Source organism: Dermacentor albipictus, chromosome 1 (assembly GCF_038994185.2).
Source record: "Dermacentor albipictus isolate Rhodes 1998 colony chromosome 1, USDA_Dalb.pri_finalv2, whole genome shotgun sequence".
Lineage (NCBI taxonomy): Eukaryota > Metazoa > Arthropoda > Arachnida > Ixodida > Ixodidae > Dermacentor > Dermacentor albipictus.
The window spans coordinates 205,643,043-205,660,427 of record NC_091821.1 but is presented as its reverse complement, the minus strand read 5'-3'; the positions used below and the strand labels follow the sequence as shown (position 1 = coordinate 205,660,427).

At 51.9% G+C, this 17,385-nt stretch overlaps 1 protein-coding gene across 3 annotated transcripts in view; it reads right to left on the bottom strand.

Annotated features, from left to right (window-relative positions):
* Nucleotides 1-17,385, bottom strand: part of twz (BTB/POZ domain-containing protein twz) — a 208,486-nt gene that overhangs the window by 83,013 nt on the left and 108,088 nt on the right. The window contains exon 1 of one of the 3 annotated variants that reach the window (XM_065425208.1): nt 16,517-17,086. The exons of the other annotated variants lie outside the window; for them this stretch is intronic. Within the exon in view, the coding sequence (XP_065281280.1) occupies nt 16,517-16,593 (77 nt within the window). The 5' untranslated portion in view covers nt 16,594-17,086. Of the gene's footprint in view, nt 1-16,516; nt 17,087-17,385 lie in introns of those variants that run through there. 3 annotated transcript variants of the gene reach the window in all.

Genomic DNA, 17,385 nt, shown 5'->3' with positions numbered 1-17,385 from the left:
CACACAGGGAGAGGTGTTTGTTTGAGGCGTTTTGCGCCATATTTTATAACCTCTGAGAGGGTTGAGCGTTGTCATTTCCTCACATGGCACATCGCATTGTGGCAGAAGTATTAAACTGGAATTGGATTATGGGGCTGTACGTGCCAAAACCACGTTCAGATTATGAGGCAAGCCGTAGTGGCGGACTCTGGATTAATTTCACACCCTGTTGTTGTTTAACGTGCCCAAAAATCTAAGTGCACGTGTGTTTTCTATTTCGCCCCAGTCGAAATGCGGCTGCTGCGAATGGGATCGAATCCGCGAGCTCTAGCAATACCATAGCCGTAAACCTAGCGCGGCGGGCACAGAAGTGTTGATTTGACGGTCGACCGCTTCCGTAGTGTCGCCTGGACATTGCGGTGCGCTTTAATTAATGCGGCTCTGCTTCTGCACGCCCTGCGTAAGTTTCCCGCTTGACATATTTTCATGGCGTTTATTTGTCAGAAATAGGAGCAACGTACTATCCTGTACTTGAACTTAAGCTTATCCTGTTTCCCCGCAACCGCTGTCGTATAGTAATGGGGTTTCCTTGCCTTCTCACGTCACCTCCCCCCTCTCTTATATGGGAACTGCCTCTTCTCCTCCCTCTCCTTCTTATCCTCTCTACAATTCTATCTGCGTCCCCTCTGGCCTCGCACGTTAGCAGAAATGAAAGCGCTGCAGTTGCTGGGATGCTTCTGAGGGGAGTCATGGATAATTACAGTTGTCAAGCGGCTAAAGTGGCGACGGCCAGGGAGCTCCAGAGGGCATTGTGCACATTCGACGCGGTGGGGTGAAACCGAGTTTCTCCCGTCGCATTTCCTCTCTTACTCGCGCCTGCCATCTATATACACGCTCTGAACCTCCCACGTCGCGCACACTGCCTCCGGGGTGCGCGCGACCTTCGCTTTAAAAGCATTTACAGCATACCTGAATAAATCAAGCAGGCTGGGTGACTATGTGTCACCGCTCCGTTTCAAAGGGGATGCCACTAAATCATCATCATTGCGGTTACTCAACGTCGCGTGACGTTTGCTGAAAGCCCCAGAGACGTCGCGCGATATGTGCACACAAATAATGAGATGCCGGTCTACGCTCTCAATGGGTGGTGGTGTTCACATTGCACACCTCCTTCCCCAATCACGTGACCGCGCCCGGACATGGCATAATAATAATATTTGGGGTTTTACGTGCCAAAACCACTTTCTGATTATGAGGCACGCCGTAGTGGAGGACTCCGGAAATTTTGACCACCTGGGGTTCTTTAACGTGCACCTAAATCTAAGCACACGGGTGTTTTCGCATTTCGCCCCCATCGAAATGCGGCCGCCGTGGGGACATGGCATAATATATGCCCATCTGCGTCGCAGTGACACTCGTCCAGTCGCGGCCAATTAGGCGGACCATAGTCCGCAAGCACCTGGAAGGTTTTTTTGGCGCGGGCCGCTCGACAAATCATTGCCGCATCTGTCGAAACATCCGCTGAAATTGGCCGCCGCTGTATCTCGTCACGGCTCGCACCTGCGTGGCTTCAATCTGCGAGGCGCCTGCATCATGGACGTGCTCTGACTCAGCATGCGCGCGCGCATAATTGCAAGCAAAAATGCGCAGGCACAGCAGCTGCACCTTCTCATAGATTCGCTGTTGTTGCAACGAGTTATTGGCGATATGCAGGTGCGTCATGGGGACGGGTGCATAACTTACGGTGAATTCAATTCACATACTAACCCGCCGTGGTGGCGCAGTGGCTTTGGTGTTGCGCTGCGAAGCTCGAGGTTGCGGGATCGAATCCCGGACGCGGCGGTCGCATTTCAATGAAGGCGAAATGCAAAAACCCCGTGCATTAAGTGCACGTTAAGGAAGCCCAGGTGGTCAAAATTAACCCGGAGCCTTCCGCTATACGGCGATCCTCATAATCATATCGTGCTTTTGGCGCGTAAAACCCAAGGCTTTAATTTCTAATTTGCAATTTAGCGTGTATAACTTTTAACACCGCAAACAGCGGAGATAACGTGCTAATATATATATATATATATATATATATATATATATATATATATATATATATATATATATATATACACATTTGATGTCCACAGATAACGTTAACCATGCCTTAGGTAACATGGTATATGCGCGAAATTATATTAGCCCTCATAAGCGCGGACCTTGACATACGTCCCCTCCCACAAGCGAAACAAACTTAGATCTGCGGCTCTCTATGGCGCTGCCCACATTTCGCGAATTTTCCGTAGCAAAAAAAAAAAATTATGCGGTTTTACGTGCCAAAACCACTTTCTGATTATGAGGCACGCCGTAGTGGAGGACTCCGGAAATTTCGACCACCTGGGGTTCTTTAACGTGCACCTAAATCTAAGAACACGGGTGTTTTCGCATTTCGCCCCCATCGAAATGCGGCCGCCGTGGCCGGGATTCGATCCCGCGACCTCGTGCTCAGCAGCCTAACACCATAGCCACTGAGCAACCACGGCGGGTAATTTTCCGTAGCAGACTCTGCAAAGTTAGCCTCACAAAGCAATACAGTGCCTCCTTAAAACATGTCCAGAGGCCTCCAAACGTTGCTTACGCATCATCGATCCATCATCTCGACCACAGTTACCATCTCTACTCTCCCTGAAGAAGCCACAGCAGAGGACCGTCTAAGAGGCCTTCGCCTACTATATGGAGAACGCCAAGTGCAGAGTGAAGCATGATCGAAGGGTCGATTCCATGATACCACTTGACCATTACCCTCTGAATGCCGCGAGCTTCATCACCGAAACCAGGCTGTGCTTGGCCCCTGTTTTGACAAGCGTCATGATTCGCACCGCGAACGTGTGCTGACAGATACCCCCCCCCCCCCCCCCCCCGTAACCAACAAGACGTATGCTATAGCTAATGCTCCAAATATGTGCTTCCTTTTTCTTTCTCTCAAACGAGCTTCAATTTTTGAATTCCGAAGCCATGCATAGACGCCTTTTAAAATTTTAAACAAATTAAATTCACGAGCTTACATTCATCTTTAGCGCTGCCACTTCTATGGACGATATATCAGAATCACAGAAGTCGCCTCTACTGTACGTATACCTCCCCGACTTCTCGTTAAAAACGGGGCGAAAGAGATGGCAGTAATCGAAAGACAGTTTCCTTCGCACAAGATTCGCCTGGGTGGCGAATCGAATGTTCCCGAACCGTCTCTGTGCTATAATTATGTAAAGCGAACTGCAAGCGCACGGTGTTGTCACTTTCAGATCGTTCGGAGCTGATCGAAGATGCGCCTCACTGAATCGCCGTATACACACGCGCACACCGCGCTGCAGAGAAAGGACATCGCGCGAGCCTAGAAGGGCTTTGTGCCGTTAAATTGGCGCGCGTATACCGAACGGTTACGCGCAAAACACACGTGAGCAACAAAAAAATCGTGAGGAAAAAAAAAAAGAGGTTCTCGCCACGCGCGGATGATTTCGCGCTTCCGTTCGCGCGTGCAATTCGCGTGTTTCTTTCTCTGCGCAAATTGCTCGGCGCGCCCGAAGAATAAGAAGAGACGGCGAGCAGCCTGTCGCGCTGTGCTCCGGAGGCACCGCGCAGAGAGGCGCTGCTAAAGGGCACCGGCGGCGTCGGCGGCAAGGGAGCGAGACGGCTCTCTTTCACCCCGGCGTTTAATCCATTTTCAGATCGATGGAGGTTTAATCACCCGCGGAGTGTACAAAAAACACGCTGTGCCGTTTGCGGCGTCCCCGCACGCTCCGCGATACCGACCGAACCGCGTTTCCGAGCTCGATCTTGTTTTCCTTCCCACCGCGGCCCGGCGCGGATGAAATAAAGTAAAGAGGCGCCGCCCCTCTCATGGACGGCGCCCGAAATCGGTGCGTGGGAATTCGGCGCGCGCGCCCTGTGAAGCGTGGTGGCCCGCGAGAAAAAAAAAAAAAAAAAAAAAAAAGCCGAAACGCGCTACATGTCACCGCGGTCGGCAACGTTTATTTCTACATTTTCTTCCCCTCTCCCGTTTGCGACGCATGGGGGTTGGTTTAAGTCACGTACAAGGTCGGGTACCGATCAAGAAGTGTACCCGCCACGGTGGCTGTACACTGTTATGTCGCTGAGCAGGACGCCGCGGGATTGAAGCCCGCCGCGGGTAGATTTCCTGTTTACCCACCTTATATGAAAACCAGGCCGTGTAGCAGCAACATTTTGATGAGGACGAACGTAGCAGTATAGTTAGTATAACGCTTACAGGCGGTATGTACATATAGGTAGGTCGACGCTCTAAATTCAACTCAGTAGAACGAACTAGGCCTTTTCGGTGCATTTACGCTCGTGCGCTGCGCGTTCCGCGTGTCTGAAGACGAGCGACGGCATTGCGGTGCCCCGGACCGACGAAATCTCGGAGGCCGCTGATGCACAGCGACAACTTCTTGCCGCAGTGTTTCATGAATTGCGACAACGCTTAATAACAATGTAATTCTTGCATATCACTTCTCGACTCGTTTTACTGCTATCATATACCTGTCTAACGCTGAGATAGGTATCATACCTAGCTGTCTAACCGTGAGGTTATGATCTGTAGTGGAACAAGGAATGTCGCTTTAAGGCAACGTTTCGACGAGCGGAAAACGTTCTCTTAAAGCAACATTCCTTTTCTGACTATATTGCTCGTCATTTCAGTTTTCAGTCTACCTTTGAACGTTTGCCTTGCTGGAGGCTTGAAACTCTCAGGTCTGAAACTTGAAAAGCGGCCAACAAAAAATGAAGCACGAGAGAGATATGGAAGGAAGGAAGTTTCGAAGACGTAGAAATATTATCGAGGTGTGTCTTTCTATAATGTTGTGCCTCTCCACCTTGGAGAAAGAGTGATTGTAAAGAGGAATAGGCGCTATTTTCTGCAACACATTAGGGAGCAGGGCTTCGTTGTGGTGAATGGATACGAGCACTTTTCCACACGTAAAGCGATGCAGGGAAGCCCAGCAAACGTTCCGCATTGAGGAAAGGAATGTGGTGTAAATGACGCATATTTAAATATGCGTCAAACGCATATTTAAGGCCAATTGTTCTCAGCTGTTAGGGCATGTTAGCATTCCATGTTAGAGCATAAGCAGTTATCCGACGGACGCAGCAGTGAAGTAGCCCTCCCAGTGTCGCAGCAGTGGCGGCTGCGGTTGGATTCGACGCCCGCAGCGCTAGTTAAGTGGGAAAAGATTTTTTTAAATATAGCACGGATCATACAGTGCCATTTGACCTGTCCAAGTGGATTACTTGAAGGGGGCGACGTTAGTTGACAAATTGCAATGTCCTGGCGGCTGATTAAATGATTCACCAATTGAATTTTCGTTTGTTCACTTTAGAGCACATTTTGCAACAGTGAAATCGAAGCCGAGCTGCGGCGAAGTCATGTCTGCTTAGCAGCCGTCCCCATGATCTGATGAAGAAGTGCATTGGCGTTCCACTTGCGGACTGCTAGATAGATCGAAAGAGCTAGCAGACTTGCCTAGATAGACGCTTTCGATAAGATATTCACTAGCGCGCCAATATATCTCTCGGCACATTTTTCAGGACGCAATGTCTCGAAAGTGGTGCTGGTCTGAGGATTTCTGCAGCTCGCGCGAGGTGCAGAGCAAAGCGCTGAGTCACTGGTTAACACATGAGCAGTGGGATCACTTTGTGGGGCGGAGGAAGACGCCCTAAATTGCTTTTTACTTTTACTCCGCGCTTGTCCTTCAGAAGAAGTGGGTCTCGTCGATGCCTCTATTTAAATTAAATTCTGGGGTATTACGCGCGAATACCATGGTATGATCATGAGGCACGCCGTAGTGGAATAATTTTGACCGCCTGCAGGGGTTCTTTAACGTGCACCCAATGCACGGTACACGGGGTGCGTCTATATGCAAGATATACCTTCAACCTCATCCACCTCCTACTCTACACCACCCTCAATAGAGTCAGGCTGTTCTCTTTTATTTGCTGAAATCGCTGGAGCGGATCAGCTAAAGATTAGAAAGATAAAGCGTTCTTTCAGGACTACATTTACGTTAACTTAGCGTTACGAGGTTAGTTGTTAAAAGAGGAAATGAAGGACAAAAGCCCGAATTTCGCGCCGAAATCCCAGCTCCCGGTATGCGTCATTGTGACAAAGTATCTTTCTGGTTTTCGCATTTGGGCCGCTGTGGCTCACTAAATGTTTTTGAAACTTGCCAAGTTTAGTCCTTGACTCCCTTAGAATGCAACGCAGTCCATCTGTTCTGATAACGAATTAACGAAACTCGAGCAGACGCCGTTAGAATCCATGACGTCAGGGCGAGCTGGTGCCAGAACTCAGAGGCGGCGTCGCGACCTGCCTGTCTCCTCCTGTGTCTTTTCTGGCTGATGCCAAGGCTCTGCTCACGATATGCATGCGTGTCGTTTCTTATCTTTTTTTGTTTGTTTTGTAGTGCGAGAGGGTAATTTGATAACACAACTCAAATGTATTTTTTTTTCTCTTTGGTGTCCCCTTTAAGGTTATACGTCATCTACCATATGAAATATTGCTGACGCTATACTTTACAGGTACGTCCAGCCATTCCCTCGTGCTAGTTTTGCATGCTCTAGGTTAATAGGGTAGCTAATTTTCAGATTTTTTCAGGTCGTCAATTTTTTTTCTTTCTTTTTCGCGCTCAAGAAAGAATTGAGACGAACATTTTGTGTCTCACTGTTCTTTGCGTTGTGGGGTAGCAACCAATTCTGTGAACCGGTGGGAAACCTCGGTCGCTCTGATGAGCAATAAATGATAACTTATCCTTTAATGCAACCAAGGGCGCTATAACGTAAAACTATTCCAAACTTTTCTATTCCATTTCTGCTATCAGCCCTACACGATTGGTCAAAAACGTTTTTCGACCATGTCCACTTCATGTGTCTGTCACGCGACGTCACCAAAACCGCGATACCTTCCCATCTGATATGATGTGTACTTACTGATTATGCATGATTTGACAGAAAAAAGAAAAACAGTTATTTCTGATTCGACCACTTTTCGCCATTAGCCCTCGGCTATTGGTAAAAAGTTTTCGGGCTGCACCCACTTCACCTGCCTGTCTCGCGACGTCACGAAACCGCACAAACTCACGGCGTCAAAGTGACGTGTACGCGATGAAGATGCATTAATATGCCGAACAAAACTGAATTTTCTTCGGAATAGCCGCATGCTGCCCCGTTCCGAAAGGAATAACAGATGGCTGCCGCCGATCGCTGAGACGCTGGCTACTCGCACCTGCCGGAGAGCATGGGTTCACTTGCGTATAGTAAAACTTCTTGCGTGGCAGTGTAACGTTTTCGAGCCTTTTCGGCACATTTACCACCTCATTCTGCCAACTCTTCTTTGCTGAGGGTCAGTTTTAGCATCATTCTTAAGCTTCCGTTGCACGCCGGCATGATTTTCGACCAGCCACCACAAGCTAAGTAAGGGAAATCCGACCAATCGCAGACGCTGGCACCACCCTCTTCATCCGGTTATCGATTCTCAGTGCACTGGCTCTGCCCCAGTGAATCCCTCTCAACTTGAGCGTTCTTCTCGCTTCTTCTCAGCCAATTGGATACGACAAGCCGCTCAGTGTAGGCAATGTTATTCGTTTTTCAAGCAAAGAAAAGTGACTTCCTATGAACGAGGAGAGCGTTTGATTGGTCTGTTTAGACAACGCTGCGGGTGACCGCCCGGTGCTTGCATTGGTGGTTACGCAAATTTGACGTCAGGAGATTGGAATAGAAACATATTGGAATAGTTTTACGTTATACGGCCCCAACTCAAAACGCGCGCCAAGACCGGCGCTGCGTCGGACTTGCAGCAGATGTTTCCCGGTAATAGCGAAACAAACCGCTGCATGATCGCAAGGCACATCATTCGTAACTTTGTTGCTGAAAACGTGCACATCTTTCTCGCGCTTTTTACGACAAGGAAACGGGAAAGCAGGGACAATTCAACGAGTGGTGCGCAACCGCATCCCACGTTTGCCCGTGTTTTCCCGTTTTCATGTGGCACAAAGCGCGAGAAGAGAAATATATGACCACAACGAACGAGTCCCTTCCATCGCCTCCTTTGCTGAAGGCGTTTATCTCGTCTTATTCCCCTTTTATCCCGTCGCGTCCCCAAACACCCTTGTCCGTTTCCATCCGTTCAATGTGAGGTGACAATGTCGCTCTAAAGCGCTGTATGCAAGAGCATGGAACGCTTCACAGATGAGGATAATTGTACAGAGAGAGAGAGCATAATGTACACGAAAGAACGTTTTTCGTCGCCCACTGCTTCGCAGTGGCGACTACAAAGCCTACGCAATCGACTGCCCGCTAAACACGCAGGTAACGCCCAGCCACTATGAGCACGCACCGAAACGATCCACGCTTCCGACCTCAGTTTTTAGACTGGCACGCAACATCCACGTATCATAGCACTGTCAATGAGGGGCAAGAGGGAGGGGGGCATAGGTGTTGGCACGCTGGTGGACTTAAGTCCAGCAGCAGGATCGCGAGCCCGCCGCGCGCGCGGGCTAACGAGCCCCGGCGGCCCACTCTCTGGGCGGCTGTGTGCGCTTCCACCGTGATGGATGAGCGCAATTACGCGCTCGACGCTGGCCAGCCTTTTCACACCTGCCGCCGACGGCTGAGAAGAGGCCATCGGGACCGCCCGTGACCACGGCTCTATAGCGCGGCCCGCAAAAGGCCAACCCGTCGGGTGGGAGCCATCACATACCACCCCCCCCCCGTCCCCCACCAGCCGCCGCTTTGCACGAGCGCCCTTCCCCAGTTTGCAGGCTGCGCCGATGCAAAACAAGGAGAAGCAAAGTGCACTCCGTAACCTACAGGTTTCGACGCTCCAAGACCTACCTCTGCTTACACAGAGATCGAGAAATTTGTCTGCGACGAGTTTTAACCGTGAACTGTGATGAGGTGCATAGGCGTCAGAAGTACATAGTTAGCGAAAGAAAGGAGGGGAGGGACTAGAAAACGGTCGTTTGCCAGCCATCGCACTGCCCAGCTACAGTGTGTACAGATGCTATTGCTGCAAACTGCGAGGAAGGACGCTGTGGTGATGTGAAATTACAGATCGCAACCCCCGTGTGTTAATTGTAGTAACATTACCTGTGCTACGCACTAACCTATACAATCTGCTAGACCCGCGAGCAACTTTTGACTCTGACCAAACGAAGATGAACGCACCCCGGACCGCAAGGTAGCGGTCGTCACGCACGAGTTCAGCAACCAGATGGTTGCTGAACTCGGATGGAACTTCAGATGGTTGCAATGGAATTGCAACCATCGGCGCTGCAGCTCCAGCAATTGGTTCCGAACACGGCGAAGTCACGCGCGGACACCACGTTTTGTGCCCAAGATTCGGCGGGGCGCACGGCCGCCTATATTTACGCGCGGGAGACACCTTGAGCACACAGCGAGCAGGTCTGCACCAAATGTGTGTGCGCGAGTAATGGGCTCGCGCTCGTCTCCGAGCCGACGCGTCTCGCTTTCCGCAGGTCATTGGTCGCGAAGCTTAGCGCCCATTACTGGCGCGTGCTGAACTTTGCATCCGGGTGCATTGTTTTCAGGCAGCCGATCCTCCGGGGAATGCGCACAATGGGATGGGCGGGAGGGGTAGAGCTCAAAATGGAGCGTGCCCTTGCCAAGCCATCCAGGGGGGCGCCGCCGGGAGCGATCGCGCAGTCATTTCGCTCCAGTGACCGCGCTCACCCCTTCTCCAACTGTCTGCCCTCCGCACATGCTTCCCCCTCTGAGCAGGGGCGTCCGCTTTTGGGTCGAAAAGTGGCCCGAACAATGGGACAAATTGCAGTGGCGCCTTTATCGCGGCAACAGGTGCCCCTCATCACGAGCTCTGCGGTCAGCAAAACGCCCGGTGGCTGCTGCGGACCCTTCGTGCCCCGCTGTTGGCGGCCCTGATGATTGCGCTCATTGTCTTGGCCGAGCTCGTTAGGCGCGGAAGCGCGATAGCGCGCGCGCGCTCTGCCCCGATCGGGCGCGCGAGTTTGTCGTGCTCTGAAAAGCACCACGACTTGAAGATGTCCCGCGCGCGCGCGCGCGCGCGCGCTCATTTTTCACCGGAGGAGGGAACTCGTCACGCTTTTCAGCGAAACCGCCGCTAATTACTGCTGGCGCTGGCCAGCGCAGCGAAGCTGCGCACGTGTCACGCACCTGTCTCTCCGTGCATCGCTCCGTCCAAGCCGCACGTTCTGCAGCGACGAGTACAATGATGCCCGCGAAAATAACGGTATCACGCTGTACGATGATCCTTTGCCGGCCGCCACGTTTAGTGCAGATAGGCTTGACAGAAACAAATGAGCCCGGAGAAAAGAACGGGCGAAAGACGTTGCTGAACTGCTTCGTTGTTATACAGTTCAAAATTTGCCCCGATCCTACTGGACTGTAATGGCCGGGGCTAGGAGGTCAGGCAAGGGGGAGTCTGGGCGCTTTCATTTCGTGAACTACGCAAGGTTCCACCACGCGTCCACTTGCCAAAAAGAACGCGTTATCAGTGCGAGAACTCGCTGTTCAACTAGTTCGTGCGCTTTTTCTGAACCAACAGCGCGGAAGGGACGCAATGCACAAGAACGGCACACACACACACTCACGTATGCAGTGCGGTACACTGTTAAAGGGTTCACTGTAATATGCGGCTCTCACCTTGACGGCGCTCTACAGCTGCAACTGCCGGCACAGTCTACGTCAACGTTCTGCGCAAGTGCGTAGCAAGGTGCCAGCGCCACCGAGCACAAGTCATATGCTGCAAAGCCGGGCGAGTGCGTACTTGCCAGAAGGAAAAATAAATGCTCACGAGCTTTATAATCACGTGCTCCCTTTAACAGATGACCGCACTGTATACTTTCAAGCGGAGCGTACACGTACACACTGACAGGCACCACCTTTGTCGCAGCCTGTATAGACTGGAGTAAATTCCAAGCGTGCGCGTTTAGGGGTATACCACGAACAACATACATCACACCTTGTATTAGTATCGACAGTGTCTAGTACAAAAAGTGTTTCATAAACGATATATAGCACTGCCGACAAGAAATAACATCAGTAATACGTGAAGCCCATATAAAGCTGAATATAACTCAGCTGCTTCCAAGATTTTCTCATTGACTATACATGTGTTCCAAGAGACAAAATAGTAGCCCTGAGCGAGGAGAATAAGCGGATCCCAGGGGCTCGATTTTTTGTTAGTCACGACCATAAATTCATAACATAGCAGAGAGTCGGCGATAGCTGGCGTGGACGAATAGATGGTGATCCAATGAAGCAAGTTTAGTGTAGCTCCGTGTGGTGTATAGCTCCGTGTCGTCCGCTGCGCATGAACGACACGCAAGGCAGGGAAGGTATACCTGCGCGCTATACATGCACTTCTTGTTTTGTTTTTCCTCCTACTTTAGACACCATTTACGAGTCTTTCGGCGAGAAAGGGATTCAGATGAGGGTCCGAACATATACACACACCTAGACGGCTGGGAGCGTACGAGCAGCTGGCCAGACCCGGAACAAGGTTCCTGTCTCTGTAATCGGCGGGTTGCGCGGCGGCTACATACGCGCGCTCACGCTGCGGGATATGCACGATACGTGTAGCTTCCAAGAGCACCGTTTTTTTTTTCTCCTCAAAGCTTACGAGGCGATTCTGCTGGCGGCTCCGCTGAAGCCAACTATCGAGCGCTCGCTCGCCTCCTCCTTGAGTTTTGTGATAGGCGCTGATGCGTTCACCGCCTCACGCTGACGAGGGGGCGACGGCAGCTCTGCTAAAATGCGGCGCGGCCGATTCGCACGCTTCCGACAGAATCATCATCGCGAGCACGACGAGGAAGTAAAGCGCGCCGATGTTGGCTGCTCAGCCCCGGAGACCGCGCTGCTGGGCCCCGCTCGACTTGGCCCGCGGCGTTTCACCTCGAAACACGTGTGAAGATGACGGCCTCTTGTCGGAAAACTCATCGCTGAAACCACCGTGGGCAGGGCGCGCGAAGGACGCTAAATAAGCGCGGCGTAATTAGAACTGTCAATCATGCTTAAATAGAGTCACGGTTAACAAGAAACAAAGACGCAGTGAAAGAAACAGAGAAAAAGAAAAGGGGGGCGGGGGGTCGGTGCGCCTCTTTTACGCCGCGTCCGTGAATAACGAGGCGCCCTGCGAGAACTCGGGGCGGCGAGTCCCGTCATGGATACTATATACGCACCTGATGAAGTTGCGCTTGGAAAGCTTATCGCCGCTTTGTTTTCTCTTTCTTTCCCGCATGCGAAGCTAATTGCAGCTTATTGTGACCACGACCTGGTTGTCACGCGCGCTCAAGGCGAAGAGTGGCCAACGGCTTTTATAGGAGGAGACCGCTTCTCCAGGGAGGGACACCTTCTATTACTTTTTTTTTTAGCACCTCGCAGTGTCTTGTAGCCAGCTTAAGAAGCAGCCTGCTTTTTGAGCCCCGTCAGGCATTCCAATTGACACTCACGAACAGGGAATGAATGCGCTTCTCAAACAAGTGGGTGGTGGTGCGTGGAATCGAGTCACCAGCCACATATAAGCCCCGAGCGTGCGCTATAACCACTGTTCCACATTCACCTTCTGTTGCGATCACTTGCTAATCGTTATAAGCTAAGAAATTAGCCGAGCGTGTCCATCCCCAGCTGAGTAAGATTCCCCGGGCAACGCAGAGCGGCGTGCATTATATACAGGAAGGAAAGGGCTTCGGGAAGGTGGGTGTGAGGACAGAGATTTTAGTATTAGAAAAGATTCGCGCCGACTCTCGCTATGTGTGCCGTATGTACCGCGGAAAAAAAGAAGACGCTCGCCATGGGACTGGAGGTTGAAAAGCCGCGGCTGGGGCCTTCGGGTCGACAGACCGAGGCCAAAAGGGTGCAATTCCGAAAAAGAAGCATCTCGGGAGCGGATGCGTACTCTTCCAAGACGACACTGTAGCAGTGCGAAAATAAGTGGACTGGGAAAGGGACCTCGAGATAAAGCCTCGTGACTGCTGCTCCCTGTAATTTTCTTATTTTTCTGACGTTGTTGTGCCGACTTGACGTGACTATACCATCGTCGAGCCTTACGGTGCCCTCCTCTTAACCCCAATGGATACAATGGGGATCCTATATGCCACACCGTGCCGTGCGCTCACCGGCGATAAACGCCGATGTCGGATTTGTGTAATCTCAGAAAGACGACATGCGTTCTCCGGTTTGGGCGCTCCGGCAAACGGAACTAAGGACACACAAGAGTTTCTGAAAGAAGCTGACGCCTTTTTTTTAATGCTTTTCTGTTCCCTGTTCGTCGCACACATGCCGGTTTCCTTCGAGCGTTGCGAATGTATATACGGGGGATTTGCCACATGGTGACGCGGCTCGTTGCATTTCTCGAGAACGCAACAGCATTGATTTCTTTTACTACACAACGCCGCAGTCTTTCCAGTCTGGCGACACGCGACGCGGTGCTAATACTCTGGTCGAACAGGTTGGAGTGGCGGGCTCCAACGTCTTTGTGTGCGGTCACGCAAGGAAGATTCTGCAACGGTGCCCACCGACTGCCCCTGCAGTGTTCGCGCTCGTACACAGATTCGTGTCTTCGTAGCAACGAGTTTCTCGATTGCTGCAGGAAAGCTCAGTCCATCGCGCTGCTGCGCAAATAACCGAGGACATTCGGCAGCCTTTCGGCTAAGCACTCGAAGCCGTAGATCCTAATGAATAATACAGACGGAGTCGAATGCGGCTGGCAAACATTCACTGATGCTCATTGAATGATACGAGAGTGTCGACTGTACGAATATATATACCGAGTCTTGAGGTGCATGGCGTCAAAATGCTTGAAACGAATCCGCCAAATAACCCTGTCCTAATACGAAGGCACGGTTTCAGGATCGCTCATGCATGGAAGCTTAAATCACGCCTTTCATAGTGGAAGCTAAGAGCCTGTGATTCAAATAAGAGTGAAAGCAAACTTAAATATGACATGGACACGCGTATACGTTCCAATACGCTTTCGCTCTTTGGCACTATATAAAGCATTCAGAAAAAAAAAAAGACTGCGTTAGAAATGGCCAAAAAGTCACCCATGGTTTGCGCTGAAGACGCAATGGCTTTCGTATGAAGGACGAATTATTACACTCAGCGGCTATTCCTCTATATGGAAAAGCGAAGGGGAGTGACTAGCGTTTTTTCGTTTTCGAGGTTTCAAGGAACATACCGTACAGCCGCCACGCTCTCATCGCTATAATATTCGTTGATCGACCTGCCGAAAGCAAACTCATTATCATTGTGCTTAACGAGTATGAGCAGATAACACGAAAATAGGAAACTTAAAGGCAGGCTCAGTATAAGCAACTCTATCTAAACACGCGTGCCTTTTAGACGTTTCGTGGTGAAGCTGCTTTGTTGGTGCATCTGCTCCGGGAGTTTCCTGCGTTTGAGCAATGTTTACTACTTTACAGCCGGGATTCTTTTTCCTCTTCCAGTTTGTTGCATATCTCCTGAAGTAGGTAGTAACAGAAAGGAGTAAACTGTGCCTTTTACCCATACCCAAAGAGCTGGTAGACGTCGTGTTGAGTCTACTTTCCTGTCTCCTCGGTACGATTTTCGTAAAGCACACGAGACCACTGATTCAGCATATCCGTGATTACGCTTATGTAGTTCAAATGTCTGAAAGCAATCCCCTATAGTCGCCATTCTCTAAATTTACACGAGGAGTTCACTAAGTCTTCGGGTGACCCGACAATTGGACTCCAGAGCATTTGAGAAACCTCAAGCAGCTCAATGCCATTGCGCCTGAAGCGCGGAAGCCGTTGTTGCATTTAGTTGGAACGGTTCTAGTGCTGACAGACAAGGAGAAAAGAGAAGATGCAGCGTTTTAAGTGTTCTGCGTCTTTTCTTTTGACACTGCCTGTTCAACGCGAAGACCTACGCAACTTATTTAACAAACACGCCCTAAGTGCGACATTGATATGACTTTTGCTCTTGAAAGAATGGAATTTCGCATTGTAAACAGGAACATCTGCAAAGTTAAGACTGCAATTTGGTCTATAGTAGGACTCGATTCGTGGTACCAAACGAAAGTCAGTGCTATAAGACAAGGGACGAAGAAGTGCACGACACACGCGTTGGGTGCACTTGGATGGATGGATGGAGTAACTTTATAGAAAGGTCCTGCGAGCTACGGGAGTTGTAACTCCCTGGCCGCATCGTGGGCTCGCTGGACAGCCCAGAGCTGTGGGTGCACTTCTCTCTTCGACAATTGTCGTAGCGCTGAAATTTGTTTGGTTCCACGAATCTAATCCAACTATAGCCGAATTAGCAGTCTTAATTCGCCACATAGTATAAAACAGGCGTCGTTCCTTGTTTTGACCCATAGCTTCAGCGCTCTTGTGGTGTACTTATCTCTTCGTCCCTTGTCTTAGGGCCGAGTTTTGTTTGTTGCCAGGAATATCTGCATCACGTTACGAATGGGCGCCGTTACAAATGCTTTTCTTTTGCAGACGATGTGCGCGCAGGAGATCAGTTAGATCGTGGGAATGAATTCCAGTTTTGGTACAGAGGGTAAGGTCATCAACGTGTACACTGGATCCACTTGCCATGATCAAACGGCCTTCCTTTAAAACGTTCAGCTATACAAGTGTAGGTTCATTAAGAAAGACTTGCCAAGCGGGACTAATGCTCTGGCGTCCAGAATATTGGGGCGACAATTTAGAGCTGGACTTTTTAGTCTATTCGTTCAGATCGGAGCAAATGCATATGGATAACCAGCACTTAATTGTGGTGACGCTGAAGAGACTAACCAACAGGATGTGCATGTGAGCTAGCTGGTGACATTTCAAGCATGAGAAATATCGCGAACACGTGACAAGAGCTAAGGGACAGCGCCGCTGTGTCACGCGCTGTTTTTTCACAATGCTGAGACTGACCAACTTCATTAAATAGCTTTAGCAGCCGAACACTCTCTCGCGCCACGGTCTGCGCACGTCACAGGGATAAATGTGGGTGTGGTCTTAGTGTCATACTCTCCGCGCCAAATAATATGGAAATCAATTACGGCGTCATTACACAAAGAACGAATGTGGACAGAAGCCTCGCAGAGGGAGCGTAAATCACAATTATTGAAATCGAAGGAGGGGCCACATGACTACAAATCCACTATCGTTAACTCTCTCGAGTCATCGCACATTTTCTAGCGGTGTCCAGGAAGCTGGAGATGCACATGCGCGACGCGGTATTAGAAAACAAAACAAGGCTGTCATCGCGTGTCAGCGCGGTTCCGCGCTTCCGAGTCGGTGACAGATCTGAGAGCGGGTGCTTAAAGGCGTGCACAACGCGGTTACTGCCGACGGAAGCAACACGCGCGCCGACGCCACGATTCTCCCGCGGCCACGCAGCCTCGCGAAATTCGCGCGCGTCAATGCGCGACCGCGGGCGTCACGTGCGCGCGGCGGTGGACCAAGCGGGAGTAAAAGGTGCGGCTTTGCTCCGGCTTGGTGGACAGCGCTGAGCGGAGCGCGCTCACCTAGCGACGGAGAAGCGTCCGGCGTACACGGGGCTCGACGCCGGTGGCGGCTGTCCGGCTGCGCGGGCCACGGCCATGGCAGCGGCGCCGTTCACGTCGCGCTTGCGGCCGGCCCCGCTGGCGGCAGGCGACAGGTCGAGCGTCTCGGCGCCGTGCTCGCCGGCGCTCGCCGTGGCGCTGGGCGAAGTGCGGCGGCGTTCGGCGCGCAGCACCGCGCTGCCGCTCCGGGGCCGCTCGGCGCCGTCGCGGCCCGCGGCCGCCAACGGCAGCTCGGCCCGTCGGGGAAACAGCACAGCTTCCCACGGCGTCCACCGGCCCTGGTCGTGGCACACTTGCACGCTGAGGGGTTCGCGCACGCGCTCCGGCAAGGTCCACGGAGCCGCCGCCGGCGCGTAGCAGAGCGCGGGCTCCACCGTTGAGGTCGACGGACACGGGGGCTCGTGGGCACACGCCGCCGGAGGGCCGCTCCTGCCACCGCTAATCCGCTGCCGTCGTGCCACCACACCGGCAGAGCGACTGGAGACGCCGCACGCAACTGCCCGGCCGTCCGAGCGGGACTGGCGCGGGCGGTGCCGCCGCCATGGGGCGCTCCCCCCTCCCCCCGGGAGAGACTCCTCCTCCCGCCGCCCCCCACGCCGCTGCGCACACCACCTCGCGGGCACGTGGAGCGCGCTCTGCCACGTGCGCCCCTCGCCCGGGCACCCGCTTCCGGGGTACGGCCTTCGTCCGCCACGCCGTCCGGCCTCCCTCGGCGCCTCAGCACGGCTTCCTTGCAATGCAGCGCGGAGTCTCTCCCTCTTGCATTGACAGCCGCTCGTTGTCCGATTAAACAGCGCGAAAAAGAGAGGGCACAGGAAGCCTTCCTGTCC